Below are 27272 nucleotides of genomic sequence, written 5' to 3'. Positions count from 1 at the left end.
TTTAACCTTGAAATAATAATGTTAATGTGACTCCTGACAAACTCCTTATAAAGCTTCATTAATGGCCACAAATTACAACAGCTTTTTTAAAAAGTTAGGATGCATTTAATAACAAGAAGGCTGAGGATTAGGAACTGATGTTATACAGACTTGCAAAACTTCCAGAGGAAGATAATGACACATTTTAATACATAACGCTTCCTAATTATTTATTCACATGCTATTTTGCAAGTATAACAATGCACACAGGTATAAACTGAAAAAGAAAACTGAGCATGTTCAAAGTCCAAAACAACAAAATACTTCAATTTATATTCTATTTTTTACTTTTTAAAACTAATTTTTCTTAACAAACCATTCAATAATAATAGAAACCTATTTACTTATTTCTGATATCTGAAAGCATGAACCTTTAGGCCAAAATGAATCTGTTAAAATGAAATAAAAAGAAATGAGGTTTCTTACTTCTAAGTTGTAGAGCACTCTGAAGGTGGACATTCCTGGAGCGAAAGATCGAAACAGACTTTCTAAAATTGAACTGGCGCTTGGCTGATGCTGCTGCTTGGAAGAGAGGGATGGAGACTTTGAAGACTGAGCACTTGTTTCAGACAGCAATGTTTTCTAAGTTTAATAGAAAGAAAAAAGGAATATACAGCTCAAAAGCACAAATTAAAGAGAAGCAGATATCACTACACACTCTAATGTTTTTTCCGACTTTTATATAATCAAATCAATGAAATTTTCTAAAAATTAACCTCAAAGCCACATCACTCTAATTATTAACAAAGCACTGAACTCCATCACACAGACAGTAAATGCTCAACAGCATTCCAATCCTACAGGAATGCTTCTGGGATTGTATTCTAAGCAACACTAGTGGGGTCATCCTAATTTGTTTCCATGTTTTTAAAATTTGTACCACTAGGAGACTTCCCTGGTGGTCCAGTGGTTAAGACTCTGTGCTCCCAATGCAGGGGGCATGGGTTTGATCCCTGGCTGGGGAACTAAGATCCCACATACCGCAACTAAGCTTGCGCGCCACAACTACTGAGCCCATGCACTCTAGAGCCCTCGCGCCGCAACTAGGAAAGCCCACGTGCTGCAGTGAAGAGCCCTCGCAGCCAAAATAAAATAAATAAATTAATTAAAATAAATAAATAAATAAAATTTGTACCACCAAACATTGATAATTAAATTATAAGATTGCAGTGTAGTAGTTTTGATAATTTTTTTAGTTAGTATGAGTAATATAGTTTTTAATTACATTAGTTCTCTTCTTCCTCAAATTAATATATAAGGTACATGTGACACGATTATGAGCTCATCTAAACTATAATCACTGAAATACAAAATTCATAACTTAGTTCTAACAGCTTTGATCTAAATGAATTTATTCTGAGAACACAAACAATATTATAGATAAAACACAATTTCATTATATATATATACACAACTCTTAAGGAACAAGATTCTAAACATTAAACAAAAGGAACTTTAAATATCAACTGTGAAAATATTAAATGATAACCCATTTACGCAAGCAACTCAAACATACGCAACAACCACATTCAGAGAGGCATCATAACAGAAGAAAAATATCTCAACTCAATCAGAACTAGAGTCTGACCCTAGTCAAAACCGTTCATCACTCTGCGCTTGGGTTTCCTAATATAAAACATGAAGGAGGTGGAAGCAGATGATACTAAAGGCCTTCCAGTTCTAAAATTTGACATCATTATTCACAGCAAAGGTATTTTTCTAAAGAAAAAAAAAAACTGTTATGGGAAAGATGATATCATATGACCTTAATGTGATGTCATGCTGTATTTTCACTGAATCATGATATAAAATTTCCATGCCTGTTAAATAACTATCCAAGATACTCATACCTTTCTTCCTAAAGAATCAAGTTGATCAAGGGCTTCCTGAATGGCTGGATCAGTGGGTATCAAGAGCAGAAGCTTTCGTACTCGTAGAGTTATCCTGCAATTTTTCAAATATTAATTTTTTTTCACACAAACCACAGTTTCAATAACAAAGTCACTTAGTATGGGACGTGAAGTAATATACGTTTCAAGTGAACATTTACTGGGTTCCCTAACTTTAATACCTTTCTCTCTTTCAAGCTTTGTAAACATTTCTATTTACCTTGGCTCCTCCAGATTGGCCAGCTGGTAAAGCATGTCAAATACATTGCACACAAGTGCCATCACCACACCAGGGAGGGATTTCTCCTGAGGGAGGAAGCAAAACATAAATGCAAATTTACAAAACAATTTCCTCCTTTTCTAATCAAAGGTACGAACAATAAAATTCCTGGTTCTTAAAGACTGGCCTGCAAAACTGGAGGGAAGCATGGTGCTTATCTGTCTCAAACAACAACGCACGGGAACACAGAGTGAGGGACCACTCCCTCTCCTAGCGTGCTCATCACCTGGGCTCTCTTCTCCTACCACCTGCTGGCCAAGGGGCTAAGGCACCAAAAAGCAGGCAGCGGCAGAGAGGCAAAAGGAAGGGCAGATGTGATGAACAGAACGGAGGGTGGGCACCGTTGGAAGCTGATCATAGCTTGGCAGGAGCAAACAAGGCAGAGTGATTTAAAAGCAAATTCATTCAGAACTCTAGTGGAAAACTGATGAATTCATAAAAGTGCTAACAAAAGATCAAGATGAAAAAAAATTAATTACATGGGACTGAGTGAACTGATGAGGATGATTATAATTTTTGTGATTTTCTGTTTGAATAATAATAATAAAAAATCCCACAAGGACTCAGAGGCAAAAAATATACAAAGCAATTTTCACTGCAAGGTAAAGGAGCCATTACAGTGGAGGATTACTGGGCTGAATGTCAATATTATGACATAGTAAGAGTGTGTTTCGTGTTTGGTAATTGCAATCATTGTTGCGGTCATCCATTTACAATGCTTGGTGTCAGTTTATTTATCTCTTGTTAAAATAAAATACAGTGTGTGGGTGTGTGTGTGAGTTGTGAAAAAAAACAAAAACAAAAACCAGGAGTCAACCGTATTAAAAAAAAAACAGGGCTTCCCTGGTGGCGCAGTGGTTGAGAGTCCGCCTGCCGATGTAGGGGACATGGGTTCGTGCCCCGGTCCGGGAAGATCCCACATGCCGCGGAGCGGCTGGGCCCGTGAGCCACGGCCGCTGAGCCTGCGTGTCCGGAGCCTGTGCTCCGCAACGGGAGAGGCCACAACAGTGAGAGGCCCGCGTAACGCAAAAACAAACAAACAAACAAAAAATCCCACAAATTCAAAGTGATATAATCAAACACACACACTCACACAACCACATAGATATAAATGTAATTTAAGTTGAGAAAAAGAAGTTGGCCTCTTTTTTTTAAAGGTGAAAAAAATGGATACAACTGTATAGAAGAGATTCAGATGTGATTAAAGTACTATTTTCTGGTATAAGAAATAAAAAAGCTGGATATCACTACAGAATATATTTGGGAAGTTTTTTAATAAATTCAGGAAAAATATGAGATAGTTTAAAAATGTTAAACTCAAAGATGCTATGTACGTCATTTCTGTTGCTGATAAACTGTCATAATACTGCTCTGAGTATGATTTCATTCTTAAATTCTCACTACATATAAAGTATAGTTACCTTTTAAGAAACGGCACAATACTAACATTAACCCTGCAGGATTCTGTGGTATCTATAAGCAAGGCTATGCTCTCTAAGTGAAAGAGACAGCCATGCAAAGATCTTACATTTGTAATTAAATGAAAGGACTATACATAATAACTATGAAAAAAATCCCTCTCTGTCATCTAAATACCTTTATTTCACATGAGGGCTGGTATTATCTTACTTTTCTAGACTATAAAAGCATAAAGAACTGAATGGTCTTGTTAGTTTTGTACCCCTGGTGCTGAGCTCAGTTCCTGGCAGAGAGAAGGTACAAAAAACCCTGATTCATAAAATCATTCAACAAATACTGATTACCTATTATGTTCTAGGCACTGTTTTAGGTGCTGGAAATACAGCAGTGAGCAAAACAGACAAAGGTCTGCTCTCAAGGAGCTTAAATTTCACTGGTGGGGGCAAGAGGCAAAAATAAAGTAGGGAAGGGAAATGAGATGTGCAGGAGTAGCAACAGGTGGCAAGTTTAGACAGGACTGCCAAAGAAGGCTCACCAAGAAGGCAACATTTGAGTGAAGGCTGAAGGAAGTGAGAAAGAACCACATGGGTATCAGGAAAGAACATTACAAGCACAGAGAAGAGCAAGTGCACAGGGCCCACTTTGTTTGAGGACCAACATGGAGGCCAGTGCAGCTGGAGTGGTGAGAGTGAGGGTGGGTCATGGGGGAACATCTCAGTGGGGGGGATAGACCAAGTAGGCCCTGAAGGTCCCAGTAAAGACTCTGGCTCTTACTCTGAGTGAGATGGGAGCCGCTGGAGAGTCTGAGCTGAGGAGTGGCATATAATCTGACTCTGTTTAAAAGAGATCATGGGCTGTTGGGTGCTACACAGAGAAGAGACTGAACTGGTATAGGGGCAGAAGCCCTGAGACCAGTTGAAGAACTCCTGAAACCCTCCAGCTGAGCGAGGACGGCTGCTTGGATTGGTGTGGAAGCTGTGGAGGCAGACAAAAGGAGCTAGATTCTAGATGAATTTTAAAGGTAGAGTCAAGGCTTTGCTGACGGATAGGGCTATGCTTTGAAAGAAAGTAGGGACCCAAGGATTTTGGCATGAGCCACTAGAAGAATGAAATAGGCGTTATCTGAAATACGGCAAGACTGGGATGAAGAGGTTTGGGTTAGGGGTGAGGTGGTGGGAAAGGGGATATCAGGAGCTCAGTTTTGGATGTTAGGACTGGGATGTCTATCACACATTTAAGAGGAGATGCTGATTAACCAGTTGGTTCCATGTACCTAGACTTCAAGCTGAAGATAAAAATTGGGGTGTTATCAATATACATACAATATATAACGCTTTGAAACTGGATGAGATTCCTAAGGGAATGAGCGTAGACAGAGGAAAGGTCAAAGGACTGAGCCAGGGAACTTCCTTGTACACAGATCGGGAAGATGAAAAGGAGGCAGCAGAGGAGACCAAAAAGGGAGAACCAGAGCGGGAGGGCGGAGCCAGGGGGGTTCTGAAAGCCAAGGGGAAAAAGTATTTCAAGGGGAAGTGATCACATGGATCAACTGCTGAAATGTCAAGAAGACGAGGATTGAGAGGTGCACATGACAGATTACCTTGCAGAGTTTATTTTCGAGAGGGGTCAAGAGAGCATGGTAAAGAGAGCTTAGACAACCCTTTCAAGGAGCTTCGCTGATTTGGGAAGGAGAGCATAGGGACAGGAATTGAAGCTGAAATTGGGGTGAAAAAAGGTTTTTTAAAAGGATGGTAGAAATAGCACAGCACGTTTGAATGTTAATAGGAATGACCCAGGAGAGGAAACTCAATGAATCAATGAAGAGAGATATAAGAGAGGAGCAGCAAGCAGTGGCCAGGCAGAATCACTCAGACTCAGAAGAGTCTGTGGTTCAGAAGACTGACAAACTGTGCATCTTCTTCTCCCAACTGAATCCCAGCATTTCTCAGTGATACAGTTCTGAAGGGGCAGGACTTGTCTGAGAGAAAAGGACATAATCATGCAAATCTATATGGGCCGAAGGCAAAACTTAATGATGTTACGTTCTTGTTCTGAACTTGAATATTATCGCTCAATACCTGCTCCATGGCATATGATGAACTAAACACCCCACTGCTGCTGCTGCTGGAGCTGGTTGAGGAATCTGCAGAGCTCCCAGACGGGGTCCCACTGCCAGAAGTCTTTACTGTGAGGATTTGCTCATCAGAAAAGCCCAGCTGGTGGAGGAGCTTTTGATCTTTATTCACTGTCAGCTGTAAAAAGTGGTTTCTTAATTACTGAGAAGGAAAGGAGAGGAAAATACTGGTATCAGACTAAAGTGCCACAAAATGTTTATTTACACCTACCAGACTATCATTTGTAAATATCTGTATACTATCCACGGGAGAACACAACTGCTTGGCTATCTTCCACCGGACACTCCCTATGGTTTCATTACTGTGAGCCTGTAAAATGAAATGAAACACTGTTCTGAGTAATGCACTTATTCATCAATTTAAACAACTATTAGCGAGCATCTGTCATGTACCGGGCACTGTTCCAGATCCTGGGAACACAGCAGAGAACCCAAAGACAAGAATCCTGCCCTTGTGAGGCTTCCCTCCTGCAGTAATTAAATATGCTATTCCATACTCCATTCCCCAGCATGCATGGAATGAAATCTCAAGCCCTTCTTCCACTGGAGTGTCTTCCACTCTTCCCCTTCTCACTGTGCTCTAGTCACACCAGCCACTTTCCTTGCCACTGAATAAATCAAACAAACTCCCACCTCAGGACCTTTGTACCTGCTGCTCCCTTTGTGTGGAATGCTCTTCCCCAGAAATGGCTAACTCTGTCACTTCATTCAAGTCTCTGTTCAAATGTGATCACCTCAGAGACCTTCCCTAACCATTCTTATCTAAAATATGTCATGTATACCCATCTTATCCTGCTGTCTGCTTTTGTAACCTTTATAACACTCGTTGTCACCTGATATTATGTATTTACTTATGAGTCTGCTTATACCCTATCAGCTTCCTTTCATTTCAGGTCTTTATTCTAAATTTGCTTTCCAAACAGCTTTTAGAATAGTCATTCATGCAGCTAAATCAACAACAGTGTTCAATCTCAATCAACAGTGTTCTTATAAAATAACATGACAATATGGAAATGGCTTCAGAGCTTAATGTAAACCTACCTCTACAGTGAAGGTATCTTTGGTAGACTCATAAGTAACATTAAGAGTTAAAAGATGTCCATGGAATGAGGCACCATGAGGTAGAATAGTTCGGGGAACAGAGTAAAAATCCTTGAAAAAGATAGAGCAAGTCAAAAGATACAGCAAGTGAGATGCACAGTGCCACTGTTAAATGTCACAAAAATACTCTCCTAACACATTGAGACTAATTATAGGATGATAAAGTTGCTTTACAAAGAAGAGAGGCTTACCTCTATAGTGATCACATAGCGTTCTGCCAGAAGCAGCAATCTCTCAATTATTACAAGTTTAGTGGATCTATGAATTAAAAAAATTTTTTTTGAAAATACTTGAAATGAACTGCTGACTTGAGCTCAATTTCAGTCTATTTCACCAAAACCACAATCACAATTAGCCCTCTCTGGTCAAAGACTGAAATCTGCAAAGACTAAACTTCCTTTTCACTCAAGCGGGAGGTGGTTCAAGCAGGTCACAGCTGTCGCACACAGATGGAATATGGGGCAGAAGCCTGCCCCTCCCCGTGTTTCCTTTCCTGTTCTTTTCTTTCTTCATTTTCTTTTTTTAAACAGTTGTCCCATAAATAGAGGACCTGGGTCTCCTCTGGGTCTGCAGGCTTATTTGTCTACCAATCCACCAAGAATGAACGATCAGTGAGTTTGAATCTCATAACCTTACGACTAAGATATGCCACATAATTCTGTAAACACAGAATCTGACTAAGTTCTGAACTGCCTGAAATTTAGAAGACAAATGCAAACCATTAAGTATGCCACAAATGAGAGCTGCTGTTTGTTTTACTTAGCCTAAGAATGAGGCAGAAGAAAAGGACGAAAAAAATTGTTCATCTGGTTTAAGTGACTAGTCTGTATAGTTAAAACATACAACCTAAGAATTTGTTATCCCAAGGGTTTTCAAAGTACTTAAGAAATCAACACACATCAAGAGACATAACCATCTCTGGAACAGAAAACACACAGCAAGGAACTGTGGCACTCTCACAGACTCTGAAAGTGAGACCTGAGATCTCTTTTGGTTAGACTTAAGCAATCTTATCATTTGAAATAACAGGACTCCAACATTCAGCAGCTTGTACAGTCACAGCTCCACACTTTATTAAACACTACATGTGTTAACACTAACAAATGAAAATCCAAGTGCCCTTAATTTAAATATTTACTATTCCAGAGAGTCTAAGTATTTTGTACAGGTGTTTTCTAAATCTGGAAAGTTTTCAGATTTTCTAACAGTAAGTATGCTGATTAGCAGTACTGGAAATTTCACTTTAAAAAGAGCTGGTTAAACGCATTTAACAGAGTTCTAAATTCTTTCAGTCTATGGGCAGGAACCAGAACTTGATATTCAGATGGACCATCTTTAGGAAATATTTAAGTGCTTAACAAGTGAACTGTTTTATTTTGCCTCAGTGATGAATTAAATCACAGACAGCGTTGCAAACACTACAAATGAGAGAATAGCTCCTCCCATAAGTGGAACAATTACAGTCATTGAAAAGTTCTTTTAAGACTAGTGAATGAGATAAACTACACGTACTGGTTCAAAGGCAACTCTGAAATTACATATTCTTAGTAACTGTTTAGGGTTTATAATGAGAATATTTAAAAACTGTCATGTGGTTTTGTTCTGTAATAGTCAAATATGAAATGATTCAGAATACAAAGCAGTTAGAAAAGACAAACAAAAAGCATGCTTATTTAAAGCAGCAGCAGTTTGGAAATCCCAATCCAATAGTTCATAAGTGCATTTCTAGTCTGGTTTGTCAGACAAATGAATCGTTAAAGACCTAGGTCATAGATATAGACTACATTTTACAAATATGTAATTAGGAATTCTTAATGAAAGTCTATTTGAGATACACTTCCAAGAATGTGGGAATGCAAAAGTCATGTTAGTGTTCTTATCATGAGTTGAATCTATAATCACTTTCTGTCATTTTAAAAAGAGGTCCAAGAGGGCTGAGTTCTACTGGCTTCTTTCATATTAATAATGTATCACTACACGGTACTCAGCTCATTTAAAAAAAGAAGATAAAGAAGAAGAATGTGAGCAAGGATATTGCCTTGACTCCTCTTCTAAAGGACGGCTTTAAAAAGAAAGGAATATCCCCAACTGTGAATAAAGAGAAATAAATACATACATACATACGTAAACACATAAAGCGATTCCGGGAGTTGAAAAAGACTTTATGAGCACCAATCACTAGAGGGCAGCAGAGTGAGGCATAGAGAGGGAGCCCTTCTCTGATCACCTGCCAAGGTTTCCTGAGCATCACTGACTGGGGGATGCTTACCAGTAATGAAAGGCACATAAAACCCCACAAAAGTATTTTAGTTACTTCAATCTAATGTTTCTAAATACTCATCTATTCTCCTTACTATATCAAAGACCTATAACACTGAACTCAGATTTCACTGACAACATCTGAAAATACTCAACACAGCAATGCGATTAAGAGATGTCAGTTCAAAGTTTTAACACAAATATTTGGGGCTAAAGTTCTTATTAAAAATTATTTTGAAAAATGATTTTAAGTAAAACATTTTAATTATGATTATATCACAATGTACAATATTAATCAATCATCATATTCCACTTCATTTTGCTTATGCTATTGGTGCCCTGGATTTGACTATGCAATGAGAAAAGTTATAAGAGGTCTAAGTAAATATTTCAAACTTGAAAAAAATTACTCTTCATACAATGCCTATATCTTGATTCCATCATAAAGAGTAGGCTACTCGTGTTACACACAGTAAAAGTAAAATGAATCAAATAAAATACGTGATGGGGAATATACAATTTCCCAGGATATGACTGTTTGAAAAAGATGAAATGAGGAAATGAACAATTAACTGAGATATCTCCAAAGGAAAGAAAAGATTCCAATTATTTTTTTTTAAGCTGATCTACATTTAGGTGTTGCATATTCGCTGTAACTTCTGCAATCACTTACCTGTATGGAGACTGGACTGATGTGGCTACGGTTGGCATGGCAGTTGCTGTAAGCATCTTTGTTGCTCTGGTCACAGCGTGTGTCAGAGTGGGGCCACCAAGTGCTGAACTGGCTGCCTACGAAATAGAAAATCATCTCTCTATATCAGGGTTTCTCAACCTCAGCTCTACTGACATTTTGGGCTGGAAACTTTTTTTGTTGTGGAAGACTGTCGGGGACATTGTAGGATGCTCAGTGGCATCCCTGACTTCTATTCACCACTCACCTACCACTAGGTGCCAGTAGGACCCTTCTAGTTGTGACAACCAAAACGGTCTTCAGACATTGCCAAATGTCCCCTGGGAGGTAAAATAACCTCCAACTGAGAACTACCATTCTGCATGTGTTAATACTTACATGGCACATCATTTAGGGATACCTGAATACTTTAAATGTTTTTATGATGGCATATTTGGATGGAAGTCACAACTTGGGAACTCCTTCCTGTACAGATTCATCACCAGCACATATTCATCACCAGAAAGTTTAACTTACTGAGACAGTATTACACTGCAGGCTTCTAGTGGACAAAGACACCCAACACTACCCACTACTGAGTGTACTGCTGTGGCCTTTAATAGCATTTATGATATAAACAAAGTGACACGTGGGGAAGGATGGGAAAAGAAGCAAGTGCTTGTATAAAATTTCTGGACAGAAAAAGGAGAAAAAGAATCTATCAGAAATGTGGAAAGTACAGTAGACCTATTTTCTGAAGACAGTTTCTATACCCCCAAAAGGGGGTGGGGGTGGGGTGGGTGGGTGGAGCAGGGAAAAGGGATGGGGAGGGCGAAGGAAGGATTTCCTGTAAAATACACTTCTACATTGTGGGCATTAGGGCAAATGCCTGTTCCCTATGTCCACAATACGGTACTGCTAGCAAATTCTTCCAGTAGGATCCAGCTACAAATATCAACATTATACACGATCTCAAAACACAACATTATAAAAGGAAAAAAAACCCAAAGCATTTATTTCAAAAACAGGTTAAATAAAATTTGCTACTCACTTCTAATCTTGTGTAGCAATCAGCAATGAATTTCTTATGTAATGATACAGAATCCTAAAAGTAAGAGGTATATGGAAATTAAAATTAGTCTAGCATTTAGTTGTAATCATTATTAAGGATAAAATGTCAAAATAAAGCAGCCTGACTTTCAGGCATGCCAACTTAGCAATTAAAAATATATTATTTTCTGCTTTTTTGTGTACCTTCTTTCCTTAAATACCCACCTTCTTTAACCGAGGATTTAGATTAATGTAACTGTAGTTTATGATTAACTGAATAGCTTCATTAGCAATTTCTTCATCAGGTGATTCCATAGCTATTTTCCAAATGAAATCCATTCCTATCAATTCCAGCTTTTCTACATACTGTTCAAAAGAAAGAAAAGTATACAGCACACCAAGGTCACAAAATTACAGTTATTTTCTGCTACACTGTAACTCCACACCTCTTCAAGTTCAAAATGAATTAAGGCTGCAGAAACCCAGCTACATATGAGAACGTCATTATACTGATGGAACTTTAAAACAAGAAACGATCGACAACAGAAACACTGGACAACTTCCATGCAACCAAGACAGATATGGAGATTTTTCTCCAGACATTCCTAAACCTAAGCTAGAACTCTACACAGATGGGCTACTAAAGCAGAAGCAAAACAGGAATAATATGGGCACCCTCTTCACGAGCTTTTCTTCAAAGGGAAGAGAGTCAGGTTAGAGGTAGTTACTAATCCTTGGGGCTCAATCTGGTCTTCTCAAAGCTCAGTTAGAAATGGCAGGATCCAGGCCTTGTAAGATCTTGTTAAAATTCTTACCACCTAGGAAGTCAGGTCATGAATGAAACAGACTTGGAAAAAGAGTTATTTTTTTGCCTTTCTTTTTCAAGGTGCTCACGTAAATATAAACATAAGCTGTATACATTCTACAGGTCCTCATTTTCCTGCTTCCTTGTCTGTTAAAAATTTCCCCCTAGGGCTTCCCTGGGGGCACAGTGGTTGAGAGTCCGCCTGCCGATGCAGGGGACACGGGTTTGTGCCCCGGTCCGGGAAGATCCCACATGCCGTGGAGCGGCTGGGCCTGTGAGCCATGGCCGCTGAGCCTGCGTGTCCGGAGCCTGTGCTCCGCAACAGGAGAGGCCACAACAGTGAGAGGCCTGCGTACTGCAAAAAAAAAAAAAAAAATTTCCCCCCAAATCCTTGCCCCTGCAATCCCAGAATTGAAGATTTTGGTACTTTTTCAGGTACATGTGAACTGCTAGATCTGAGAGGTTGGAAGCTTGGCTGGAACTATCCCTACTCCACGTTCACCCAGCCACAGGAGGCCGCTGGCTGCCCCAGATCAGCAAGAAGCAAAGAGGGGTCTGAGAAGTCACCTGTTCGAGAAACGCAGCCTCCTCACACTCTAAGAGAAGCGCCCTCGTCCATGCAGAAGCCCGCAGTCAACGAGGCGCCCATTCTTTTTAAAAAAACCTCATGTTTTCTCTCAATTATAACACATGTGTTTTGCTGAATGTCAAGTTTTACTAGATTTTCCAAATTTTCTACATTTGAAAACAATGTTACTTACCAACTGAGCTCCTTGTCTTTTCAATCGATGATCACAGAGATTCACATTTTCAAAAAAAGTCTTAAATAAGTTAAAACCTGAAATTATAGAATGTCAGATAAATTCATGCACTCTAGGTACCACAGATAATCAATGAAAAGACAAAGTATATCAAGAGCTAAAACTATAAAACTCTTAGGACAAAACATAGGCACAAATCTCCAAGACCTTGAATTAGGCAATAGTCTCTTAGATATGGTATCAAAAGCACAAGCAACAACAATGACAAAAAAATAAATAAACTTCATCAAAACTGAAAGCTTTTGTGCTTCTAAGGACTACCAAGAAAGTGAAAAGCCAACCCACAGGACAAAATACTTGTAAATCACGTATCTGATAAGGAGTGAATATGCAGAATATATAAACAACACTTACAACTCAAAAATAAAAGGGCAAATAACCCAATTTAAAAATGAGAAAAAGATTTTTATAGACATTTCTCCAAAGATGATATATAAATGACCAATAAGCCCATGAACGGATGCTCATCATCCTTAGTCATCAGGGAATGTAAATCAAGCCACGAGATACCATGTCACAACCACTAGAATGGCTAAAATAAAAAAGACAGTTTACAATTATTAGAGAAGATGTGAAGAAATCAGACCCTCATATACTGCTGGTGTGATTACAAAATGCTGCAGCCACTTTGCAAAACAGACTGGCAGTTCCTCAAATGTTAATGATATGATACAGCAATTTCACTCCCAGGAATATAAAAACTTGTATATGAATGTTTACAGCAGCATTATTGGTAATAACCAAAACTGGTGAGAACCCAAATGACCATCAACTGATGAATGGATAAACAAAATGTGTTATGGCCATACAATGAAATATTACTCAGCCATAAAATGGAAAGAAGTTCTGGTGCGTGTTAAAACCTGGGTGAACCCTGAAAACATTATGTCTCAGCTTGATAAAAGAAGCCAAATATTCATACAAAAGGTGACATATTATATGGTTCCATTTATATAAAATGTCCAGATTAGAATAATCTATAAGGACAGAAAGTAGATGAGAGGTCGGGGAAAGGGGAGAATGGATAGTGACTGTTACATGGTTTCTTTCTGGGGTGATGAAAATATCCTGAGATTAAAAACGGTGAAGGTTGAACAACTTTGTGAATATACGAAAAGCACTTATTCCACACCTTAAAAAAGTAAATTTTATAGCATGTAAAATACATATCAATAAAAAAAACTCAATTAAAAGAAACAACTGAAAAGAGGATTTCTATACTTTGACAAATCTTCACCTTAAATGAATACTTTTTGTACTAAGTAATTTCATGAAAAGACAGCTTGACAATTAGCCTATATAATTTAAAAATACCATTCATTTAAAAAGAAATTTATCTGTGTATATAAACATATGTATATATAGATGTGTCTTTATGTGCATAAGGCAAAGTCCAGAAGGATATCCCAAAATGGTTAGCTGCTTCTGAGAGTGGGCTGAGAAGAAAAGTATAAAATTCTTACTTTAAAGAACTGAAAAAATGATTTTACGTTTTTCTTCCCTACCATTCATGGTGATTTCATACGACTCCAATTTAAGAATTTTCTCCTTGAAGAGCTGCTGCTGAACATCACTCTCAAGATCATGCTGCCCTTTTGTAAACCATTCAAAACACATCTGCGGATCAAGACAAATCACTCTGTAACTAAAATCCATTTCAGGCAAATACATATTCCAAACTGGGAAAGCAAAGATAAATTATTTTTAATTCTATAGAAATTTATATTGCCTTAATACCACTCAAAACTGAAACGGTTCTAACTCTGGAACTAAATAAAGCAGTTAATTATAGCAATCTTTCCTCTAGATAATGAAAATATATATTCATGCTTTTCACTGAATTGTTACACTTTGGTTTTACCACCAACATTTATTAATAAGCCTTACTATGTGTCAGGGACTGTGCTAGGCACCGTCACATACTTAGTCCTTTCAATAATCTTATGATGTAGTTAACACTATTCTACAAAATGAGATGAGGAAACAGCCATTCACTGTTGGAAAACGTCAAAGCAGTGTGGTTTTCTGGTTTAATCCATTTTCAGCTGTGTAACTGTAGTTCTAAAGATCTGTCTAGGTATCAGTTCCTTCTTTAGCGTTTCCGGGATACAACATCATTATAGGAACTCAAAGTTTTCTGCTGGTTAATTTAAAATTAGTTTCATGGGAGGGAAAAAAATACTAAAAGACACACCAAGAATTCTTTTGCTGTACTCACTTGGCTGAATTTGGTTTTATCCAGAATGGTATCAGACTTACCAAAGATCTCACACACTTGTCTATATCACAGCTATATATTATATAAAATATCTTTTCAACACTTATAGTTCCTAGCTTATTAGTATAAATGTATGCTTAGTAAATTGAAAAGTGTTTAGAATTGAAGGTGTGAGACACACACAAAAATGTGAGATACACACAAAAAAGTGAAATACTATTAAGTCCCACTGCTGTCTTACTTCATCCACAGTATCTTCTTACCTCTCTATCTAATTCACAAACATCCTGGCCAGTCACAAGACACTCCCAGATTTCCTTGGCACGATTCCAACCGAGATACAGAGTAGCTTCTTGCAAGAAAAATGCCAGAAATTTTAGATGGGCCTCTAAATACTGCAAAAAGAAATAATGCTAATTAGTTAACTCCAGGCATTCATATGTAAAAGAAAAATTTAAAAAAACAAAAAAATTTTGAAATTAAAAAAATAGTTTTACCTAATGCTTTTTCATATAACTTAGGGTAAAGTAAATGTGAGAAATCTGTTTACAAGTTGACAATACAATGTAGCAGAAACTACTTGAAGTCTAACACAAACTCAAGTTGGCTTTAGATGCCAAAAAAATACAATTTCGGCAATCTCAGAGTAAAACACCACAACACAACTGGTGAGTTAAGGTATTCTTCTATTTTTAAAAAAACAATATTACTAACCACTAGATTTGAAAAACAAAAGCCATTAGCCACAGAACTGACAGTTATTATTTCTGATCAAAGACAAAGAAAAGATGTTTATTTTTATTACCATATCATATGCAGTTATCTTGGGTGATTTACTGAAAGATTTACCCACAAATATCAATTTTCTGAACTTTTATTTTGAGGTGGTTATAAGTCAAGATACAAAAATGTTCCATTATGACAAAGACACCTCATGCTACCTCTTTAGAGTTACTCCCAATAAATATGATTTTTATAGTTCAAGTGCAAAAAGGCCAAATGAATGCTGTAAATCATGAAACAAAAGCACAATGCCAGATACCTCCCGATAAGTGTATCGGCCATCCACTAGTGTTGAACCAGTTAAGCCTCCAGGTCCAGCCACGGCTGCTGCAAGCCGATGACAAGCTATCAAACTTCCTGTTACCAATTTTACTATTTCAAAATTTTTCTTCAAGTCTTGAATAATGCTCTTGGCGAAAACAACAAAAAGAAAAATGGTATGAGAATGCGCAGTTATTTTGTCAGTTTAATACAAGCTTCTATTTTAGCACGTAGTTGAGGAATAGCAAACACAGAAAGTTTTTCACTCATATTTCCTACATAAAAGTAAATAAAATCAATCTGGTATGTACATTTACTAGGGAATTACTATAGAATTAATAAACTTCCCTGGTAAATTTCTGCTTCTAAAAGGGATTCTTTAAAAAAAAAAAAAAAAGTCTTTCAAAAGAACTATTTCACTTCTTGCATACTTTTCCAGATCTTTCTTCCCAAGTCTATTACACTGAGGAAGCTCTAGCTCCTTAAGCAAACTAATGTTTTCACAATATAAAATAAGTCTTTGAATCTTTTCAAACAAATTTCTAAAATACCATTAACTTTTAAACATTGGCTTACTTTGTAAATTAAGGAAATAAAAAATAAATGAGTTAGGGACATATCAAAAGAAAAGTTCCATAGAAATGAAAGCAGAATGATGTTTAAATTCAAGATTATTAAGTAATACAAATGAATTACATTAATAACCATAAAACTGTAATACAGTCACTACAAAACTCAGCAATCTTTTGATGTTTGTTATTATAAAAGGTTATGCAAGTAATTGTATAATAATCAAATATAACTATACTCTTACCTTGTCTTGCTTTTGATAGGTTTGTTTTATGAATGAGCGGGTGATTTCATGTAGCTGACGCAAAGCTGGTACTACCCATACAAACTGGGGATTATTAAGTTGAGATGACTAGAGTTAAAAAGAAGTTACATTAGTTAAATTTAGAAATAAATAGCAGATTAAATTTATTAGCTACAAAAAATTTCCAAGTCAATTAGGTTTTATTGTTACACATTCTATTATTTTTCTCTTCACATCGCTCATTTATAGTTTATCTCCATGCACTCATAATTCAGTCTTCAACTTCTTATTCTGCATGCAATCCTAAAGCCAAGAACTGCAAACAGGAGTGGATGTGAAGTGATAGTAAATGTATAGGGGTACATCAGCAAAAAACAGACGACAAGGAATTAGCAACTTCAGAGGACAGATTAAGTAGCACAGGCTGCTAGGATATGTTGACGTAATAAAATAAATTGATGGCAAAAGCTTAACTTGGATAATACTGAACTGGCTGATAAGTAAAATGGTATAAAAATATGGTTGTCTACAATTACATGATTAAGATACCAATGACATGATCAAGATACTAATAGTGGTCTAAATATTAAAGAAAATATCCATGGTCTGCTTGTATTTCCTAGTTAAAACAATTTTATGAGAGAATTCTCATAAAATAATTAATAATAATTTATTAATTATTACATCCACTTCACACTTATACTTTATATTTTTCAAAACACTTTTCAAATATGTTATTTCTGAAACTGGTACATGACAATCCAGATCTTCAAGTACATATCTGAAAAGTCTGATATTCATGCGATACTCTTTAAAAAGAGAATTGCTTTTGAATAAATAGCATCTTTCAAACTATGTGATTTCATTATAAAGGTTGTAGGAATGTCAGATTGAACACTATCGATCAATTGAAAAGTAACTCTCTAAAAAACTGAGTAACAGTTTAAGTCCTTAGCTTTTACTTTAAAAACTGTATTAATTTTTTTAAAGCCTTGCTTCTTTAAGTCTTTCTGTAAGATGAAGATGCCTATGGGGCAGAAAACTACTTTTGATGTCATTTGCAGAAAAATATCGTACTACTAAATATGTAAATGTGAGACAGCTACTGCCTAAATAATACTGGCTTTCCTAGAGATTAGCCAATCAGCAAATACCGTATTTCCTGGATTCTAAGATATAGGTTTTATAAATTTTAATATTTCTGAAATGGACAATTCTTACAACTGTATCAAAGAAACTTACCAGCCACTAGGCATAGGAGTAAGTTTAGATATACCTGTCCTTATGTGAATATGTGCAAACTTAGCTGTTTTCAAAAGGTATCTGTTCATTTACCCATCATTTCTGCTGTTACCTGGCATAGTTTAGCACCAAACAAGGATGGTTTTTTAACTTAAATGTAGATCACTGATTTGTTTCTTGAATGCTATCAAAAAGATTACACTATGATATAGCACTGACTAGCCTGTCGTGTCCATCAATTCAATTAAAAGCAAAGAATAACTGCCAGTGGTCTCGGACTTAAGTGTTTTTCAGAGCCAGAAGAATTCGGTGTGACAGACTCATACCCTGTGAAGGGCTGTATCACCTGGCATTAAACGTCTCTCTGTCCAAGGCTGCACCTTGATTCAAGAGAAACTGTTTAACTTGTAGTATATACAACTTAATGAAAGAAAAAAGCAGCTTGAGTTTTTACAAAAAAAGGACACAAAACTCCATATTCTTCAACGTGCCTCAAAATTCTACAACCTTAAAGATTTCAAAGAAGTCCAAAGCACTACACTAGATAATGAAAAGCAGTGTGCCACAGTGAGGCTGTACATACTGGATTAAACCTGTGATGCATGTTGCAATCACTGGCATCTTAGAATCAGAGAAATAAGGTATGTATTAAAGGCCAACTACTTGCAAGACTAGCTAGAATATTTCTGCTAGGATATGAAAGTTGCAAAATGACAGAGATTAAAATTCTAAGGCTTAAGTCCGAACTCATGCCTTCCAAAAGGATTACAAACATTAGGATATAAATATAAACCCTTTAGTAAATAATCAGGTATATTAAAAAGTATCATTATGACCAATTAAGTCAATTACGGTTAGATTATTTTTTTTAACATTGAAAATTACCCTTTAGAATCTAAAAAGTATTCCTGATATAGCCTTTCTACAGTTTAGCAAACAAGACAGATGTTATTTATTCCATCATATCTATAACATTATGTTGCTATGTTATAAGAAAAATTTAAATTACTCTTCTCCATTTATAAAAGGGGCAGAAGACTATGGTGAACAATTAAAACGAACATATCTGATAATGTCTGATAATGAAGGTGAGGTTTCATAAGTAGGAGTTAATGGTATATCCAAATTAGACTCCTAATGTTAGATGAAGCCGTAGAGGTCAACTAGTTTAGCCTGCAAACCTGTGCCTAAACTTTCCTTATTCATTTTTGTTACAAAACTTGTCTTCTAGTGCTTCCAGTGATGAGGAACTCAGGAGGCAGTGCATTTTGTGTCAGACTGTTTTCATAGGAAGTTCATTGCTCTATCATATTGCAACATGCCTTCCCATAACTTCTTAGGAGACATAAAAGGTTAAGTTGAATCAAACTTCTATAACAATCCTCTAAGTAGCTGAAAAAGCTTTCCTATTCTTTCTTGAGTTCTCTCTTCTCAAAGTTGAATATCCCAGTTCTTCATCTGCCTTGTTTTACCAGACCTAGCCATTTACCTAGAACCAAGTTCAAATTTTTACATGGGTGGACATTTAAAAAGTATTTCCTCCTGTGCTAAGCACATCACTGTGAGGCTGTACTGAGGGCATCTTGCTGGTTTTACTTTCAGTTGTATGTTTTGGCAAGTGGAGGCCCCTCAGGTATGGGTAAGTAACGATTTTAGTGTCCTCACAGAGGAAGGGGAAAAGAGGTAAGAGAAAGGGAGCCAACATTTATTGAAAGGCTGCTGGGCACTGTGTTAGGAGGCCTTCATATAATGACTTAAGGAATACACAAACACCACTAATTGAGTAAAAATGACTTTTTTTGGTTTAGTAATATTTTTTTTGGATGAGTACATTTAAACTTTTTAATTGAAGTAAAAAATAAGTGCAATAAGAGGGAAAGGGTTGGGGGCAGACAGTGGAAGGTATAAAGGAAGCAAAGGAAAGAGGACCAAGGAAGCCAAGGGTATCCTGGCAGAATCTACAGAAATAAAGTTGAGAAATAAAGGTCAGAATTTCTGAACACAATAATGGAACTTGGGAATTTTAAGAGTGTCAAAAGCAGAGGGAAAGGGAATCAGTTGGAGGAGTAGAGGTAGCTGGGGGGTGGGAGGGGAGTAAGAGGTGGGTGATCTTGTCTTACCCTTTGCTTAGTTTCTGTGTAGCCTGGCAGGGAGACATAATTCCCAGTCAGCCCACCTTGCTGCCTGGCAGGAAAGGGCATAGCATAGAAAAACACCTTTAGTGGCAGTATATAACTCAACCCCCTGCCTGGAGTCATATCGGGGGCTTTGATCTTCCCACTGCCCCCCTTCAGCCATGTGTACTTTAAGAGAGTATCTGCGAAAGCACTCAGTCAACTGAAAAGTGCTATGTAAATGCAAGTTATTATTATTTGAAATGAAAGAATGGTACGTCAGAATTTCTTTACTGGGAGCAGTGGGATACAAAAAAGGAAGAATATTCCTTTCAAGACTCACAAAATGACTCCAAAATTCTCCCTGCTACTTTTTGAGTTTTGTTATCAAACAATAGACATGAATGAAGCGACTGCAAAGAGAAGCAATAAAGATGCAGCGATGCTACTGGCTACAAGGGCTAAAGTACTGCTTAGTTGTAACAAGGAAGGAACAGGGATCAGGAAGGATTTTTCTGGTTTCAAAAGCCATTTCCCTGGAGGGAGGAAAAAGTCCCTTCAGCTTTGACCTTCATACCTATAAAGAAATGTATCTGTTACTGTGAAGAAAAGACCATTTTCTATAGATACCCTTTCCCTCTTACTATTACTATTGAAAGATTTAAACTTCTTAAATAACTCTGGATGAGTTTCAATCATAAAGACAGAGGGTGCTAAATTATCTGAATCACTGAGCTGAGAAAATGCAAATTGTATCTGAGTAGAAAGAGAGCAATGTTGTTGAATTAAAGGAACAATTAATCATAACCTGAGCATTACCAGCTCCAGTCTGTGAACGATTTTAATGTAGAAAATTCACTTGATCAAATTTCAATGTCAGAAATATAACACACAAAGTTCTTAAATGTCCCCAACTAAACTTTATGACCAAGCATAATTTAAGAGAATAAAAGCCTACTGAGTCACCAAGCCCGCTGAGCAAGAGCTGAGTCTCTGAATTTACTAATGTAAATTAGCAGTATTCAAGATCCTTTAAAGAAATACTTACTAGGAAAGCCAAGAAATATGTTTTACCAATGAAATTCCTAAGCCATTAGCTATTTACTAAAACCTTTTCTTATGATAACAGTGAAATGAAACCCCTCTCGCTGCTAGGCTTTGTTTCATCTGGGCAACCTGAGGGCCTGCGTGGGAGGAGGACATGCTCTGATCAGGGCTGCAGCAACCATGGAAGCAGGCTCCAGTGAGCAGCTACTGACTGCAGCAACAGGAGAGCTACAATCATCACTACACATGCTGCTACCCACCCTTTCGAAGGACAGCCCTTAAGTCCACAGTCACCTGGAGGCCAAAGCCCTGGAGCGTAGGACTTCACAGCACCCATCACTACCCAGTTCTACCTTCTAAAATCGAGCCCTAGCAGCAGGCACTCACTCAATAACCGTTTGTGTAAGGAATTACTTTAGGAACACATCTGAACCAAGCACCTAGAAAACAACTACGTGCCAGCAACGAATGAACTTCTTTCTTCCCTTCTTTCTCTCTTCTGACTCTATGAATGTTCCTCCATTTCTCTCTTATGGGAGAAAAATGGACACGATATTTATTTAGAATCCACTGTGCTTATTAAAGATGTGCATACTTTGGATTTAATTGTAAAAAAGAAAAACTAAGTTGAAGGTCTTACAATCTTATGAAAATAATATAGTAAAACTACTCTTTGAATGTGACCCTGGATTTTTTTTCCCCTTTGACAGTCAATAACCCCCAAGCTTTAAATAATAAGCACAGGTCATAAGCAAATATTTAAACAGCAGTGTGTATCTGAATATTATTTGAAGAAACACTAAAACATACTTTTATCTTAAAATTATAATTCAATTTATTAAAAGGAATTATTAAATTAGTATACCTTTTAGTTGGTTCCATCTGCAAATTCTTACCTTGAATCCATCCTTCTTGTTTTTTTCCAAACCTGACCATTCTCCAGGCTGAAAATTAATTTTAAGAAATATAAGTGACTTGGTAAAAGCAGTACCTATAATTTCCCAATTTTGGACTCTAAGGTATGAGCTTCCAGGTAGGACATTTAGTTTAATTTACATAATAGGGGAGGAAAATTATTTGGCTCTAATTACTCAGATAATACTGTTGCTCTGACAACAAAACTAGACTAAAGATAAAACCAACCCTTTTAATATCTTCTATGCACTTAATGATGTAGCTCCTCTTGATTGCTTCTTTCACTGCATACGCATCACTTAGGATTGTCAGGTGCTCCTCCAAAGCTTGCTGAATAAGGCTACTGGGCAACGTTGGGAGATGAGCCAGTTCCCAGAGTACATCTAACACCTACAATAAACCACATGTGATGAGCCAGCCCATACGCAAGTAAAGCTGCTTTAAGTACTTGTAGCTAGAAAAAGTCATTTGATTCTCCTGCCTTTCCAGAAGTGGTCTCAAAGCGAGCTTCACGGCCTATTCGTCCAATCAGGCTCAATAGCTTCTGTCTTACTCTATCGGTCTCGGTCTCCCAGCTCTGTAGAACGAAAAAGAAAAGACACAGGAACTGCTTCCCAGTCCCATTTGATCACACTGGCAAAATATGCAAAAACTTTAAACTTGAGCTAAAAAAGTTTAATAAAGTAAGAAGTGTACGGTTAAACACTGCTAATTTAGAGGGAGGAGACTTCAAAATAAAATTATTTTAGAAATATTTAAAAGTAAGCACGTTTGAACACATACCTTCTGAATGAGAACAAACAAATGATTAAGCTGATCTGAATTAAATTTGACAGCTGCTGCAGCAATAATAGTATGGATATTCTCGATCACAGTAGATGATTGTCCTGACTAGAAAAGAAGACATCGGGAAGAAAGTTAAGTCTTGGAGACCGGAAAAACCCAAGTCTTTCCCTGTTGATTTATAGACGCAAAAGCAAAACAGTAACAAAGATAAATTGATTCTAGTCTAACAGCATACATACACTTGCGTGATAAAATTGGTAAGACTACAAGAAGCAACCATTATTAATGGTTATCTGTTGGCCTTGTTTAAATTCCTAGAAGCATTAAATCTCTAAAAAGACAATGTAAAAAAAGATGAGAATCAAGTTCTCAATCTGACATATTCATTTCAAGAGGAGAACAAAATATCTTCAACTGGCTTAAAAACAATTTAAACTAATTACAAGAAAAACATACTCACTTTTCACATTTTATAAATGATCTTGAGGGTCTCAGTTGAGAGTATTATGTGTCTCATTTTTAAATCTGCTTATAGATAATTTGTGACTTCAATTATTATTTATTTATCCATGGGCAGTAAGTCTCTGCTTTAGAGAGTCACCACCCTTCGCCCTTACTGAAAAAAGTTAGAAAAAGGCAAAAATAATTCTGATCAACTTACCTGTATCTTCCAAATTTTAGTGAGCTCATCTAAAGACAATTTACTGCCCAAGAGTTCAATAATTCCCTTTATACGATCACAGTATTGTGCTTGGTCTATGTTGCCTAAGAGAAGAAACACCAGAGAGGCAGACAGATACAGTGAACACTAACTTTCTAAATATGATCCTATTTATTCAAAGCAATATTAACTTTCTGTAAGATTATTTAAAGGCTAATATAGTCAAAACAACAATTTCATACCTTTTTTATACAGAAATATATTATTTATGTGTTAGGTAACCTTTTTTAAGCAACTTACCTTCCAATGCAATTGAAAGAACTGAGTTCTCAACTAGCCAATCTAATAGTCTGTCTGTATCTATAGCATTCTTCACAGATTTGGATAAAGTGCTATCTTCTATTAGTTTGGTTACCTAAAAAGACAGGATTATTGTGATTGAATCTAATGCGAATATTCATAATCAAAATCTTCATATATATTTTGTGACTTTTATAGTGTTACAACGTGGTCTAACGATTAGCCAAAATGTATCAAAGGCCAGTTATTAGAAGTTAATAGACCACTTATTTGTGATGTCTCTTTAAAAAGAACACAGAGTTCACACTTCCTGGGCCACTGCTGATTGGCTCAGGGATGCACATCTGACCCAAACTTCAATCAGAGCACTCCTCCAAATTCTACACTTGGGACCAGAGAGAAAGTATCAGTCCTTCCCCAGTCACAAGAGCTATCCATGGCCATGTCTACCATATGAAAGATGCCACTCTGTAGGTGGAAAGAGAAAAAGGCCATCATGCTCATAAAAGCAGAGATAAGACCTGGATAGAGTCCTGGCAGTGATTCAGTTCTCAGATTCTAGTTGATCCTGTTGCCCACATGTGTCCCTGCCCTTACACGGTTTGGCTAGTCAATCTCTCATTCATGTGAGACAGCCTAGCCTTCTTCCATTAAATTCCTCTTTTAGTCTAAGATAATTCAAGATGAGTTTATTTCACTTGCAGCCAAGAATCCTAATTAACACAAAACTGAAGGAAAATAACTGGAATTATGACTGAACTGTATTGGCTCCACCGGAAACTCACCAAAACCAACTATGCTCATGTAAAGTTTAGGAAGCTGCAGAAAATTACTTCCATCATTTTGCTTAGACCATCACAGTTGTAAACAAAACAAAATTTTGCCTCAACCCCAGTTAGAAGATTTGATTTAAGTAAACACATATCTGAAATATAGTAAAAGGAATTATACCCTTAGGGTAAAAAGTAAATCTCAAACTGTATATTCCAAGGAATTATGTTCTAGCAAATTTCACTAGAACACTAAATATTTCACAGAACGAATTTGGAATGTAATACGTATAAAAATATTGCTTTATTAACAATTATAAACATGTATACCATTTTATATATAATCACTGTTATCTCTTTTTGTAGGATTACAAGAAATTATTATTCTTTATTTCCCAACATTTTTATATTAATAACCACAAGTTCTGGAAAAACTTAAAGTGTCTGTCCTTTAAGTCTTCCAGAAACGGACGCAAAACTTACTTCTTTGAGGGAATTCATTTTAGCGCTAAAATGAGGTGATTTCAGCATGCGCAGTAGGATGTCTAGTCGAAGGTCGTCCACAACGGTCACCAGATCCGGTTGGAAGCGCATGCAAAGTAACTTAATGGCAGACAAGAGCTCCGGGATGCTAACCAATCTCTTTTATTTAAAAACAAAATACACACAAACGTACAGATACATAAACAGAAAAAACAAAAAGGAACCATGAAGACATTCTGATGCCAATTCTTACACATACACAGGAATACAGGACATTTTCAATAACCATGGTCTAATGGTATATGATATTCCACATGATCAATAAACTACATTTTACTTCTAAACAAAAGTTAGCACATGTGTGAGCAAAGAAAAGGGAAGGGTTCTGTGATAAATTCAAGGTAGACAAAATAAATCACGTTAAATTTAAATGTTAAAATTGCTTTAAACACCTTTGGATAGCTTTTAATACTGAATCATTTTAAAGCTTCTTCAATGCTATACCAATTATACTACTATCAAAATCAACATGTTAAAAAAAAATCAACATGTTAGTAAAATTCTTAATGGTATCACTTGCTGACAACCCTACATTCATTCTATTGACTGAGGTAACACCAACCACTTGGTATTTCAGACAAAACATTTTTTGGTTAGGAGATGTAAAATTAATTTGATGTGAGTTGTATGTGACCAGAATCCAAACAGCAATGGTGTGTGAACCTTGCCCTAAGCCCTGGCTCTGCTTCCATGGACCAATAGGCATTGGGGCTACTTGACTGGAGAGAACATTACCTTATCTTTAAGGTCCTTTTCTTCCACGCTCCGCACGTCCTGGATTGTAGTAAGGATGACTGGGTCCAGCATGGGCTGCAAGAAAACAGTACTAAAGTTAATAAGGACCCCTGAATCTGTCCCCAAACTAGAGAGGAGACACTTTTTTATTCATATTTCACAAAGGAGAGGGTGCTATGCAAAGATCGGAATTCTAGTATTAGAGCAGCCACTAACTAGGTAATACCATCCCAAGTAAACCCTTAACTGATTCTGTGCCTCAGCTTCTTTACTATCATATGGATGCAATCCCTCTTTACTATCTTATAAAGGGTCCTTTGAAGAGCAACCAAAGACAACCAAAGACACACCGACTAACTTAAAACATTAAGGCATGAGTATGTACTATTTTTGTAATAAAGTATTTTGCATTTGATTTAAAAAATGAATGTAAGCACAGACCATGAAAAATACGCTGTTTTATGCATTTATTTTGCTAACTGATATAAATGAGGCCTACAGACAAGACTCATACAACACACTGCTCCAGAATGGTAGCATAACCAGGTAACTAACTCTAAATAGTATGTGAAAAGCAGCAAACTATTAGCTAGATCTAAATGATCACTTCCTTTTAAGTAAAATAATTTTTGAAACTTATCTGGTGACAAGAGAAGATAGACAATATTTGGCTGTCAAAGCAAGAAGACATTAGCAATGAATTAAAATGACATCAGGCAACTGATTATCCTAGTAGAATTTCTTTATTTACAGTTATGCCAAGTGAGAACTGAGGGCTGTCAGGGTAAGAGGCAAGTCACACGGCTCTTGTCAGCATGTGCCAGCCCTGCTTAATTCTCACTGCAACTCTGTGAGATAGGCATGGTTATTATCACTATTTTACAGATAAAGAAGCCAAGTCACAGGAGTTACTTCAGTCTTCCGAAGTCACACAAGGAGCAAGTGGTAGAGACAATTGTTAATTTACATAAATATGGTATGAATTTATTGCTGAATGAATTTAAGGTTGGATGGTTTGATATAATTAAAATAAAGATAAAGTTAAATAAGCTTTGGTTGGAAATTCATGTACTTTTTACTCTTTTTAAAGTACACTGTGCTTGGACTTCCCTGGTGGCACAGTGGTTAAGAATTTGCCTGCCAATGCAGGGGACACGGGTTCAAGCCCTGGTCCGGAAAGATCCCACATGCCGCGGAGCAACTAAGCCCGTGCACCACAACTACTGAGCCTGTGCTCTAGAGCCCGCGAGCCACAACTACTGAGCCCGCGGGCCACAACTACTGAAGCCCGCGCACCTAGAGCCCGTGCTCCGCAACAAGAGAAGCTACCGCGATGAGAAGCCTGCGCACCACAACGAAGAGTAGCCCCCGCTGGCAACAACCAGAGAAAGCCCGCGTGCAGCAACGAAGACCCAACGGAGCCAACAAAAGTACACTGTGTTTACATATAAAACCTGGAATTTCTAAAGAACTTAGTATTAATTAGCAGTTGGAATATTTACACTGAAGCTCTTTCCATGGAGCAATGCATGGGTTTAAAAGCATGCATTTAAAAATTCAATCCTGGCTCTGATTATTAAAAAGCCAATTATTAAGTCAAATCATTTTGTCTCTTT

At 37.0% G+C, this 27272-nt stretch overlaps 1 protein-coding gene across 6 annotated transcripts in view; it reads right to left on the bottom strand.

The window, feature by feature from the left end:
* The window catches only part of USP24 (ubiquitin specific peptidase 24), a 151040-nt gene that overhangs the window by 64234 nt on the left and 59534 nt on the right, over positions 1-27272 (bottom strand). For 5 of the 6 annotated variants that reach the window (XR_007477855.1, XM_033435418.2, XM_033435421.2 and 2 more), the window contains exons 9-31: positions 25657-25731; positions 24862-25020; positions 23609-23723; positions 23309-23412; positions 22645-22752; positions 22343-22438; positions 22090-22251; positions 21843-21890; positions 16544-16651; positions 15728-15877; positions 14949-15080; positions 13973-14084; positions 12408-12484; positions 11067-11207; positions 10843-10896; positions 9795-9910; positions 7054-7120; positions 6803-6913; positions 5973-6071; positions 5706-5879; positions 2149-2234; positions 1890-1983; positions 466-621 (exon numbers count right to left, since the gene is read on the bottom strand). Coding sequence is in view for 5 of the 6 variants with exons in the window: in XM_033435418.2 (XP_033291309.1) it covers positions 466-621; positions 1890-1983; positions 2149-2234; positions 5706-5879; positions 5973-6071; positions 6803-6913; positions 7054-7120; positions 9795-9910; positions 10843-10896; positions 11067-11207; positions 12408-12484; positions 13973-14084; positions 14949-15080; positions 15728-15877; positions 16544-16651; positions 21843-21890; positions 22090-22251; positions 22343-22438; positions 22645-22752; positions 23309-23412; positions 23609-23723; positions 24862-25020; positions 25657-25731 (2544 nt within the window). In the remaining variant the exon portion in view is untranslated. The remainder of the gene's footprint in view (positions 1-465; positions 622-1889; positions 1984-2148; positions 2235-5705; positions 5880-5972; positions 6072-6802; positions 6914-7053; positions 7121-9794; positions 9911-10842; positions 10897-11066; positions 11208-12407; positions 12485-13972; positions 14085-14948; positions 15081-15727; positions 15878-16543; positions 16652-21842; positions 21891-22089; positions 22252-22342; positions 22439-22644; positions 22753-23308; positions 23413-23608; positions 23724-24861; positions 25021-25656; positions 25732-27272) is intronic. The other variant, XM_033435420.2, reaches the window with a different exon arrangement.

This window comes from Orcinus orca, chromosome 1, assembly GCF_937001465.1.
Source record: "Orcinus orca chromosome 1, mOrcOrc1.1, whole genome shotgun sequence".
Classification (NCBI taxonomy): Eukaryota; Metazoa; Chordata; class Mammalia; order Artiodactyla; family Delphinidae; genus Orcinus; species Orcinus orca.
Note: the sequence above shows the minus strand (reverse complement) of the source record. Positions and strands in the feature narration are given on the sequence as shown.